The 12,343-nt window shown below is 43.6% G+C and overlaps 1 protein-coding gene across 3 annotated transcripts in view; it reads left to right on the top strand.

The window, feature by feature from the left end:
* The window catches only part of CFAP70 (cilia and flagella associated protein 70), a 48,365-nt gene that overhangs the window by 24,732 nt on the left and 11,290 nt on the right, over positions 1 to 12,343 (top strand). For 2 of the 3 annotated variants that reach the window (XM_081966079.1, XM_081966080.1), the window contains exons 18-22: positions 565 to 698; positions 2,381 to 2,496; positions 4,873 to 5,070; positions 9,759 to 9,905; positions 12,109 to 12,230. In XM_081966079.1, the coding sequence (XP_081822205.1) occupies positions 565 to 698; positions 2,381 to 2,496; positions 4,873 to 5,070; positions 9,759 to 9,905; positions 12,109 to 12,230 (717 nt within the window). The remainder of the gene's footprint in view (positions 1 to 564; positions 699 to 2,380; positions 2,497 to 4,872; positions 5,071 to 9,758; positions 9,906 to 12,108; positions 12,231 to 12,343) is intronic. The other variant, XM_081966081.1, reaches the window with a different exon arrangement.

Raw genomic sequence — 12,343 nt, 5'->3', positions numbered from 1 at the left:
AAAAACCAATCTTATTGTATCCGGAAGTAGACATTCTATTGAGCTATGGTGGCACAGTGGTTAGAATGCAGTACTGCAGGCTACTTCTGTTGACTGATGGCTGCCTGCAGTTGTTCGATTCTCACCAGGCTCAAGGTTGACTCAGCCTTCCATCCTTCAGAGGTCGGTAAAATGAGGACCCAGATTGCTGGGGGCGATAGGCTGACTGTTAACCGCTTAGAGAGGGCTGCAAAACACTGTAAAGCAGTATATAATGTAAGTGCTACCGCTGATTAGCTGTAGTGTCACAGTGGTTAGAATGCAATATTGCAGGCAAACTCTGCCCACTGCCAGGAGTTCAATCCTGACCAGCTCAAGGTTAACTCCTCTATCCAGTTCGATAAGATGAGGACCCAGATGGTTGGGGGCAAGAGGCTGACTCTGTAAAATGCTTAGAAAGAGCTGTAAAGTACTGTAAAGCGGCATATAACTCTTAAGTGCAATCGCTATCTTTGATCTTCAGATATTTCCATTCAAACCTTACAAACCGAACACTAACTTACGCAATGGTCGTTCTCTCTCCAGAGGTTGTCTCGAAACCCCCAAGATATCCAGAGCTGGTTGGATTATGGAGCTTTTTGCTTGTTGACTGAAAACAACGTCAAGGCCCAAGAATGTTTCCGTGAGGCGGTCGGGTTGGATGCCAATCACATGCCCAGGTACCATGTCTTCAAGAGTTCTGGAGCCCTGGTGAGACAATAGCTAGGTAGCTAGCAGAGTTCCCACATATTTTTTTTAAAAAAGAGTTTTATTTTTCTTTCTCATATATACATTCACAAATATACATTCCCATTCTCATACTGTTGTTATTTATATGTTATCCTTTAACATTGATCACAATTCATTTAAAAAAATTAAAAATATAATCGGGGTCGCTTTCCTGCCACCTAGTAAGTACATCCATCTTATTTTACAACAATCCTACTACTTCTTCTCTCCTCCCAACCTCCCTTCTCTAGCTTCTTCCTTCCTCCTCTCATTTCTCTTTTCTTCTTCCCCTCCCTCTCCCTTCTTCCTTCTGTGAAGTTTCCAAAAGATGCCTAATTAATTTACAAGTCTCCAGACAAAGTTCAAAAGAAATCCAGTCATCTATTAGGGGCAACATTTTGGCATGTTCTTCTGCGGAGCCAAATCTGATTTCCAGTTATTGGCGTCTGACCTTTACCTCTGTGTCTGCCCTCCCTTCAGTCTGTGTCATAAATCACATCCACCAACAAGGTGCTGCAGCAGGCTGTAAACGTTCGCTCCTCACACATGCTATAGAAATCTGAGATCCAACCCTGGTGGAAGGTATGCATGGAATTCTCCCTTCCTTTTTCATGTCAACTTAATAATAGTCATGGAAACGCTTTACAAGTTACACCTTCCTCCTCTCCTTTCTCTTTTCTTCTTCCCCTCCCTCTCCCCCACTCCTCTTTCTTCCCCTTCCTACCCTCTCTCCTAGTCTTACTACCCCTCCCTGACTTCCTCTCCTTTTCCCTTTCTTCTTTCGCTCTCCTTTCTCCCTCCTTCCGTTGTTGTATTTACTTCTTTTCTCCTTCACTGTGCTGGATTTTCGGGGTGGGGTTCGCACTTACAGTATATGTGGGGGGAAAAGATACATAGGGAGATACATAAAAGATACATAGGGAGAAAGAAGGACTAGCTAGGGGAGACATGATAGCATTGTTCCAATATCTCAGGGGTTGCCACAAAGAAGAGGGAGTCAAGCTATTCTCCAAGGCACCTGAGGGTAGAACAAGAAGCAATAGGTGGAAACTAATCAAGGAGACAAGCAACTTAGAACTGGGGAGAAATTTCTTGACAGTTAGAACAATTAATCAGTGGAACAGCTTGCCTCCAGAAGTTGTGAATGCCCCAACACTGGAAGTCTTTAAGAAGATGTTGGATAGCTATTTGTCTGAAACGGTATAGGGTTTCCTGCCTAGGCAGGGGGTTGGACTAGAAGACCTCCAAGGTCCCTTCCAACTCTACTATTGTATTGTATTGTATTGTATATTTTTTATGCTGAATATGGATGTATATCTTATACATCAGAGATGGGATTTAGCCGGTTCTTATCCGATTATATATATTTCACTAAAACTCTTGTGTCTGTAAACGTTTGATGAAATGGTACAATACAGGGCAAAAGGTTTTCAACCAAAGCACCTCAAGTGGGCTCATTGATAGATTGCAAAATCCATGACTCATTATGGCCTTTAAATTTGACAACTTTTAAAAACCCTGCTATGACAGACACGTTACATGCACCATGATCAGAAAAACCCCAGGATGGGATGTAGAGGATTGTTCTTACCATGAGCCCTTCCTTTGATTCGTTGTTTTCTGCTCTGTTCAGTGTGCTGTTGTGTGGGATCATGGCTGTGATGCTGCAGAATTATGAAGAGGCTGAAGTCTTTTTTGAGGACGCCACCTGTGTGGAGCCAAGCAGTGTCGTGGCCTGGACCATGCTAGGTACTATCAGAGTTTGTTGCAAAGATAAGTGACTCAGCGGGATTCATTTAAATAAGAAACTTCTTTATATATAAGAATGTATGTATGTATGTATGTATGTATGTATGTATGTATTGTGTCACAACCCCTGGTATGCCCAAATATGGGAGGGAACACACTGCTTCCCTTTTTCTGTCTTTCGGCTCACTCCAGGAGACCATCCAGGCAGAAAACCATCTTTTTTAATGTTGCCTTTGCTACATTTGTGTTGTATTTGTGCTGATAAATAAATAAAGGGAGACTAGTATAGATCCATTTCAAGCTATTTAGCTCTCATCAGCTAGCCATACCCTTACTGGGATTTGAACCTGGGCTGTATTACATATTAGGCAGATGTATTAGCCACTAAGCCACAGGCTCTCCTCCTTTATCAGCTAAGCCAGGGAAATAGGTATGCATTGTGTCACAACCCCTGGAATGCCCAAATATGGGAGGGAACACACTGCTTCCCTTTTTCTGTCTTTCGGCTCTCTCCAGGAGACCATCCAGGCAGAAAAAAATCTTTTTTTATTTATTTATAAGCACAAATACAACATGTATGTATGTATGTATGTATGTACGTACATATGTATGTATGTATTGTGTCACAACCCCTGGTATGCCCAAATATGGGAGGGAGCACACTGTTTCCCTTTTCTGTCTTTTGGCTCACTCCAGGAGACCATCCAGGCAGAAAACCATATTTTTTTAATGTTGCCTTTGTTACATTTGTGTTGCATTTGTGCTGATAAATAAATAGGTTCGATTCCAGTAAGGGTATGAGAGCTAAATAGCTTGAAATAGATCTATATTAGTCTCCCTTTATTTATTTATCAGCACAAATGCTATATATACACACACACAATACCAACAGCAGAGAACACTTTCATTTCAGTCCAGATCAACAGACAACTCCAGGCTAGTTTCGTTTCCAGCACAGAGCTTAATACAGCTAAGCCACGCCCAGACTTCTTACTGACGTTTCTGTTTCCAAATAAGCCTCATTGGCTGACCTTGTTACCATGTCTCTGCCAGTTCATGAATATTCTGACAGGTACGAATCTGGCTCATTTAACCTGGAAGGTTTGGAAATGTTGATTGCCAGAGTGTCGACACCATCTGTACTCCGCACACTTTCTGCCCAGTCTATAAGTTCCGACTGACGAACCCAAGCAATTCAGCGCTCTCAGATGCCATCTTCCTCAAAGCACTGGTCTTATTGAATACATCAATTCGGCCCGGATGGAACTTAAAAACAGCTCTGACTATCTCAGACGCAACTTGCAACCTTCCCTGCTGGCTTTCCCATTGACTTTGCTTGTGAGAAAGCCAGCAGGAAAGGTTGCAAATGCCAATCATGGAACCATGGGATGCTACAACTGTGATATGTCCAAGCCAGTTGCCAAGCACCGAGGTTGTGATCACATGACTGTTAAATGCTGGGACAGCCAGAATTCCAAGGACTAGTAAAAATGCCACTGTTCTTATCACCCTATTCCTTAATAAATTTTCCTAAAGAGAATCTATGAGAATCTATAAGGAAAAGAAGAAAGAGACAATTTGGGGTAGTGGTAAAGATGGTGGCCTAGATTCCTGGAGTCAGTGAGTTCTAGTCCAACTTTAGGCATGAAGACCAGTTGGGTGCTTTTGGGCCAATAACCAGGAGACGGTGAGTTCTAGTCCTGCCTTAGGCATGAAAGTCAACTGAGTGACTTTGGGCCAATAACCAGGAGACGGTGAATTCTAGTCCTGCTTTAGGCATGAAAGTCAGCTGAGTGATTTTGGGCCAATTACTAGGAGACTGAGTTCTAGTCCTGCCTTAGGCATGAAAGTCAGCTGTGTTTCTTTGGGCCAATAACCAGGAGACAGTGAGTTCTAGTCCTGCCTTAGGCATGAAAGTCAGCTGAGTGACTTTGGGCCAATAACCAGGAGATGGTGAGTTCTAGACCTGCCTTAGGCATGAAAATCAGCTGAGTGACTTTGGGCCAATTACCAGGAGATGGTGAGTTCTAGACCTGCCTTAGGCATGAAAATCAGCTGAGTGACTTTGGGCCAATTACCAGGAGACGGTGAGTTCTAGTCCTGCTTTAGGCATGAAGAGCAGCTGGGTGACTTTGAGCCAGTTCTTCTCTCTCAGCCCAACCCACCACATCAGGTTGTCATTGGGAAAACAAAAGGCAAGTACGTTGTTTTGAGTTACACACAATAAAGGGGACCCATCAATCTATTAAATAAATAAAGAGAATGCTCTCCGTTTTAGGAGAATACCAAAGAACCTGCTAACCCTGATGTTTCAAAACCTCTTTCAACGTCACCGTAATTATTTCCCGAGGGGTATTTTCCTTTCCTTCCCTTTAGGACTTTTCTATGATATCCAGGAAAACTACATCAGGGTCGAGATGGCCTTCCGTGAGGCTTCCAAGCTCCAGAAGGCCCATCTGCCCAAAGAGAAACCAAGTCCTCCAAGCATAGAAGAAGTACCGGTACCTGGAGGAAAGAAAAAAATGTCATACATGGCTTCACGGGCACAGTCCCTGCTTGCCCCAGAGGAGTCGGGTAAGCTGACGATGCCCATGAGGGGCATCTTCAAAATCAGGGAAAGGAATAGAATTAGAATAGGAATAGAATAAAATAGAATAACGGAAGGAGAATAGAATATAATAGAATAGAGTAGAATAGAATAGAATAGAATAGAATAGAATAGAATAGAATAGAATAGAATAGAATAATGGAATGGAATGGAATGGAATAGAATAGAATAGTAGAATAGAATAGAATAGAATAGAATAATAGAATAGACTAGAATAATAGAATGAGAATGGAATGGAATGGAATAGAATAGAATAGAATAGAATAATGGAATAATGGAATAATGGAATAATGGAATAATGGAATAATGGAATAATGGAATAATGGAATTAGAATAAATAGAATAGAATGGAATATTATTTATTGGCCAAATGTGATTGGACACACAAGGAATTTGTCTTTGGTGCAGATACTCTCAGTGTACGTAAAAAGGCAAAATACATTCATCAAGATTCATAAGGTTCAACACTTAATGATAGTCATAGGATGCAAATAAGCAATCAAATCATACTAGGAAACAATCAATATAAATCGTAAGGATACAAGCAACAAAGCTATAGTCCTGCAGTCATAGGTGGAAGGAGATGGGTGATAGGAACAATGAGAAGCTTAATAGTAATAGTGCAGACTTAGTGAATAGTTTGACAGTGTTGAGGGAATTATTTGTTTAGCAGAGTGATGGTGTTCAGGAAAAACCTGTCCTTGTGTCTAGTTGTTCTGGTGTGCAGGGCCCTATAGCGTCATTTTGAGGATAGGAGTTGAAACATATTAATGTCCAGGATGCGAAGGGTCTGTAAATATTTTCACAGCCCTCTTTTTGACTCGTGCACTGTCCAGGTCCTCAACAGAAGGCAGGTTGGTAGCCATTGTTTTTTCTGCAGTTCTGATTATCCTCTGAAGTCCGTGTCTGTCTTGTTGGGTTGCAGAGCCAAATCAGACAGTTATGGAGCTGCAGATGACAGACTCAATAATTCCTCTGTAGAACAGAATCAGCAGCTCTTTGGGCAGTTTGAGCTTCCTGACGTTTTCACATTTATGACCTTTGCCTCGTAAACCTCATGACCCCATGGGCACGAGATTTACATTCAAGAGGCTTGGCCACTAACTCCCGATTTAGGACGGTTGCAGTGTCCCAGAGTCCTGTGATCTCCTTTGGCGACCTTCTCACAAGCCAAGTCCACGGGGAAGGCAAATTCACTTAACAACCACATGACTAACTGAAGAACTGTGGGGATTCACTTAACAAAAGTGGTGAGAAGAGTCGTAAAATGGCGGCAACTTGCTCAACAAATTTCTCACTTAAGAACATAAATTTTGGACTCCATTGTGGTTGTCACTTGAGGACTACCTGTATAGGAAAAAGCATGGTTGGCCAAGAATAGGGCCTACTCTGAGCTGCTTCTCCCAATGTTCTCTAGGTCAGGGGTCTCCCCTCTTGGCAACTTTACAACTTGTGAACTTCAGTTTCCAGAATTCATCAGCCAGCCATGCTGAATTTGGGAAGTTGAAGTCCACAACTCGTAAAATTGCCAAAGTTGGAAAGTCCTGCTCTTGGTGGACCTCCATTATGACGTTGTGTCTACAAGGAAAAACCCGAGTAAAATTAACCTTCCTTTTCGGCCCGTCCTCGTGTTCCATTCCCCCATTTCCATTACTAGTGGAATATAATATTTATTATTTTTTTAGATTCATCCATAGATGGAAAGGGATGTGGTGGCTCAGTGGCTAAAATGTTGAGCTTGTCAATCAGAAGGTTGGCAGTTCAGTGGTTCAAATCCCTAGTGCCACATAACCGAGGGAGCTCCCGTGACTTGTACCGGCTTCTGCCAACCTAGCAGTTCGAAAGCACGTAAAAATGCAAGTAGAAAAAGAGGAACCACCTTTAAATGGGAAGGGAACAGTGTTCCGTGCGTCTTCGGCGTTTAGTCATGCCGGCCACATGACCACGGAGACATCTTCGGACTTCAGCTCTTTGGCTTTGAAACGGAGATGAGCACCGCCCCCTAGAGTCGGGAATGGCTAGCACATACGTGCGAGGGGAATCTTTACCTTTACCTACAGATGGAAAACAGAGATGGGTAAAACATTTTGAGTTTGAACGGTTTCCACTGGAAGAGTTCCTACTTTGAGTACAGAACAGTGGTGGCTAAAGGCGAAAGGCTGAGTCGGTTTTTCTATTATGACCTCGAGCTGTTTTCACATTCAGGATCGAGCGCTTTGTGCTTCCAAGCAAGAACTTCAGATCAGGATGGCAGCTGAGACTCAAAAGTCTTTTGCACAGCCTGATTGCAGATTTCTAAAATGAGTGAGCTCTTTATTTATTTATTTTTTGAGGTGGGACCAAAACGTACCCAGGCCTTTCTCTGAACTTGTAGATCTTTCCGTTCTTGCTCAGCTGCCAAATATCTGGGTCGCAACACCAGATGAATCCAGCTGTGCCTGCCAAAGTAGCCCGATGTCATCCTTTCACCTTTATCCTGGCAAGGTTGAGTGTGGCAGCCTTTATATTGTTCCCATGGAAACCTCTCTGCACTGAGAAATAGAGTGCCTGGAGTCCAGCTTAAATTTGGCATTTACGGTGTAAGGTTATGGATACAGGAGGCAAGGTTTTGAAATTAGCCTCCGTGTTACCCCCTCCCTGGCAATAGCAATCACAGTTAGACTTCTGTACCACTTCACAGGGCTTTACACAGCGGTTTACAGAGTCAGCCTCTTGCCCCCAACAATCTGGGTTCTCTATTTAACCCACCTCGGAAGGATGGAAGGCTGAGTTAACCTTGAGCTGGTCAGCTGACCAGGATCGAACTGCTGGCAGTGGGCAGAGTTAACCTGCAATACTGCATTCTAACCACTGGGAGGGAAGGATGGATGGATGGAAGGAAGGAAGGAACAAAGGAAGGAAGGAAGGAAGGAAGGAAGGAAGGAAGGAAGGAAGGAAGGAGGAAGGAAGGAGTAAAGGAAGAGCATTAGCAGTAGTACTTAGACTTAGACTCCACAGTGATTTGCAGCCCTCCCTAAGCAGTTATAATGACAGTATGTCACCCCCAACAATCTGGGTCCTCATTTTACCAACCCCGGAAGGATGGAAGGCTGAGTCGACCTTGAGATGGTCAGAATCAAACTGCTAGTAGTTGGCAGAATTAGCCTGCAATACTGTCTTCTAACCACTGCGCCACCGGGGCATCTCAAACCCATTATCCTGGGTCCAGGAAGAAGCAATCTGGAAAAACAAAGAGAATTATTATTGAATTATTAGGGCCAGAAGGGACCCGAACCCCATGCCCAAGGCAGAAGACATTTTCCCATCCTAGACAAATGGTTGTCCAGTCTATTTTTGAAAATCTCCAGCGATGAAGCACTCACAATTCCAGGAAGCGAACTGTTCCATTGATTCATTGTTCTCACCACCAAGAAATTTCTCCTTGGGAATTGGCTGATGACGATAGTCAGTGAAGAGCTCTTATCAGAACACTGACATTGTTCCTATGGATTCCCTTGTCCAACAAACTGCGCGGCCCATAAATTAACTCAGAAAGTTAGCTGCGTTCCTGAGCAGTGTTGCACACCGTTGTAAGCTTGTCGACTGGAAGGTCAGCAGTTTGAGACCCGAGCACCGTGTGATGGAGTGAGCTCCCGTTCCTTGGGTTCTTACCTAGGCTTCCTGAGAAAGCATAAATCACAATATTTGTCCCAAAAACCTCCTATTATTTAGACGGCTGTGAATTATGGTCATTTGCAAACAGTCTGTGAAGAGTCTGACAGATGTCTGCTGGAGTTGACACAGTCTTTCAGGGTAATGTTGTTAAGCGCCCACCTTTATCTCCCTTGAAAGGCTGCCAGAGACCTAATTGCCCATTAGTTTTGCAAGGCCAAACGGAGCACAGAGTCCAACAGGACTTCTCAGAGCTTGAACCGACTATATGAACGAATGGCTTTCTACAAAGGCTCACATCCGTTTGCTCCTCTTTTATGTCTTATGGGAGGGGCCAATCATCTCCAAGCCTTACTCCCAAGTCGCCATTTTTTCTTAATTGTTCTTGCCTTCTGGCAGCTCTGCGCATGCGCGCACCGGGAACAGGCTCACACTGTTCTTCTGCCTCGCTGATGTCAGACTCCGGAGACTCCGGATGCAGCACATAACTCCCAGATGGCCCTGGCCCCCCTCTCTGCCTCCGACGCAGAGCCCTCGTCCGAGTCTTCCCCAGACTCCAGGACTGGCCCAACCTCCTCCCTAATCTCCTCACCATCCAATTCTGCTGCCAGCTCCGCAAACCACAACCCCTTGCCCTGGTTCCTGCCCACCTAGCAGTTGAAAAGCATGCAAGTGCAAGTAGATAAATAGGTACCACTTTGATGGGAAGGTGACAGCATTCCGTGCACCTCATGTATAGTCATGCCAGTCACATGACCAATGGAAGCATCTTCAGACAACGGTGGCTCCCTCTGCTGGGAAACGGAGATGACCATCGCCCCCCTAGAACTGGACATGACTGGAGAAAGGACATCTTTTACCTTTTACCATTTAGATTTTAGCTTAGATGTAGGGGGGGGGGGAACTTTCTGCCGAATATAGTTCTGCCATCCAGTGAAAGAGGCTGGTCAAATCAGGGATGCTTTTGTGTCCTCATAGGGGTGGGTTTCCTTTTTATCTCCAGACGACTCTCCAGAAGCCGCAGTGAAAATCCAAGCAGAGTCTCCCGAAACAACCAGCTCCGTTCGTGCACCCGAAGAGGATACCATACACAAACCGTTCAAGAGGTTGTCCATTACACCCAGTAAATTTAGGATGAGCGCTCAGAGAGGTAGGCGGCTGTAGGGGAATAGCTAGAGCAGGGGTCGGCAACCTTAAACACTCAAAGAACCACAAAGGTCCTAACTGGAAGCCCCCCGTTCAGTTCTGGAGCTGGCCAGGAGTCTGGTTCCCCCACCAGAGAGTCCCCTCCTAGCGCAGGATACTTTTTCCTCTACCTGTCCTACCTGAAAGCCCTATCAATTGTGGCACCAACCGGTGACAGGGGGCGACAGCAGAGGGATGGAAGAGCCACATGAGTCTCTTTGTGTGGGCCTCTCCTTTCATGCCCCAAAAAGTGCTTTTCCAAAAGGCACCTAGGTTTTCTTGGATTTCTTCTGCTTCTTGGATGAGAAGTGAAACATTTTCGTGGAAGAAAAACTCCCAAGAAAGTCCAGTTGCCTTTTGAAAAAAATAAAAAATCTTTGGGACAACCCTGACCTGGATGATTGAGAATCTCCATGGACAAGCCCTCCTTTCGACTTTCATTCAGATTCCACTCCCGTCCCTCCCTCTCACCTCAGTATCACCTTGCCATCCAAGGGGTTGTATATATGTTGCTAAAATTTTTCAATCCCACCCCGACCTCTGTCCCTCCCTCTCACCTCAGTATCCCATTTAGCCAAATCCTTCTCAAAGGCTGCTTAGCCGCAGCATCAGCTGGGGTTGGGTGGGCCCAGATTGGCCGTAGCAGCCTTGCGGGGTTGCGCTGGAAGTCCTGCTCCTTTGGGTCTCCCCTTGCCACATCACACACACACACACACACACACACACATACACACCCAAGGCCCAGAGCTTGCAACGCGATGACGCAAACTGTATTTGTCACTCTGATGAAAGCGGCAAGAGCTTTGCTGACTCTGCTGCCCAACTTGAGGAAACTCAATGCAAGCCTGCGAAACAAGGTTCCAGAACTGAAATTCTATTAACTTAAGCACTAGGAACAAAGAAAAATGGCTGATTCTCTGTTCCCAGATAAGATAAAGGAAAATAAGGTAAGGTGGAGTGGGATGGGGTGAGACAAGCTCAGCATCTTAGCCATTGAGCCACCGCGTCCCATACATATGCTATGTATGTATGTATGTATGTATGTCTGTCTGTCTGTCTGTCTGTCTATCTATCTATCTATCTATCTATCTATCTATCTATCTATCTATCTATCTATCTATCTATATCTCTATATCTCTATATCTCTATATCTCTATAATCTATATATCAGTTATCTATATCTATATCTATCTATCTATCTATCTATCTATCTCTCTATATATCTCTATAATCTATATATCAGTATATCTATATCTCTCTATATCTCTATAATCTATATATCAGTATATCTATATTTATCTATCTATATCTCTATATTATATCTCTATAATCTATATATCAATATATGTATATCTATATCTCTTTATATGTCTATATCTCTATAATCTATATATCAGTATCTATCTATCTATCTATCTATCTATCTATCTATCTATCTATCTATCTATCTATCTATCTATATATATATATAATCTATCTATGTATCCGTATATCTATCTATTTATCTCTATAATCTATATAGCAGTATCTATCTATATCTCTATAATATATCTATGTATATCTATCTATCTATTTATCTACCTATATCTTTATATCCCTATAATCTATATATCAGTATATCTATATCTATCTATCTATACACACATATTAATCACAGATTTAAAATACATAGTGGGAAAAAGAGTCTTGAGAGTTAACAAGATTGACACTCTATGGTACAAAGCTATTCCTCAATCGCCTTGTTCTGCTTCAAATATTGTGAAGCCTTCTCCCAGAAGGTAAGAAGGAAAACCGGTCATGGAGAGGATGTGTAGCATGCCTGACAATACTCAGGACCCTAGCCAAACATCGCATATTATGCCATGTCCTGGATAGAAGGAAGTGAACTGCCTATAATCATTTCTGCTGTCCTTACCACTCTCTACACAGCCATCGTATCTGATACAGTAACACTTCCAAAGCACACAATAACACAGTACGACGGGATGCTTTCCAATCGTCCCTCGAGAGAAAGTGGTAAGGACAGAGGAAGAAAGATGTGCTCTTCTCATGCTGGAAATGCAAGCGCTGCTGTGCCCGCTTCATCGCTGTCTCACTGTTGAACGACCAAGCTGACCTGCTATTTTGGTGTTTCCCTCAAATTCCTTGCTCTCTCGGTTTCATTTCAGAAATGCCCAAACCTGCCGCAGTTGCGTTTGAACCAGACCTGAGCCTGCTCATGGTCTCCCCGCAAACCACCTCTATTTTCATGGAAACAATAAAATTCCTCTTGGATGTCAATGCCCTTCAGGTGAGTCAACCGTGGGTCAAACGAGGCTGGAGGAGGCCAGGAAAACGTTTAGGCACATCGATTTAGGCGTTACCAAGAGCACATCCATTGGGATAACAGTCAACCCTCCTTTT

Source organism: Natrix helvetica, assembly GCF_964273705.1.
Source record: "Natrix helvetica genome assembly, chromosome: 13".
NCBI classification, from domain to species: Eukaryota; Metazoa; Chordata; class Lepidosauria; order Squamata; family Natricidae; genus Natrix; species Natrix helvetica.
This window is presented reverse-complemented; position numbering and strand designations above follow the sequence as displayed.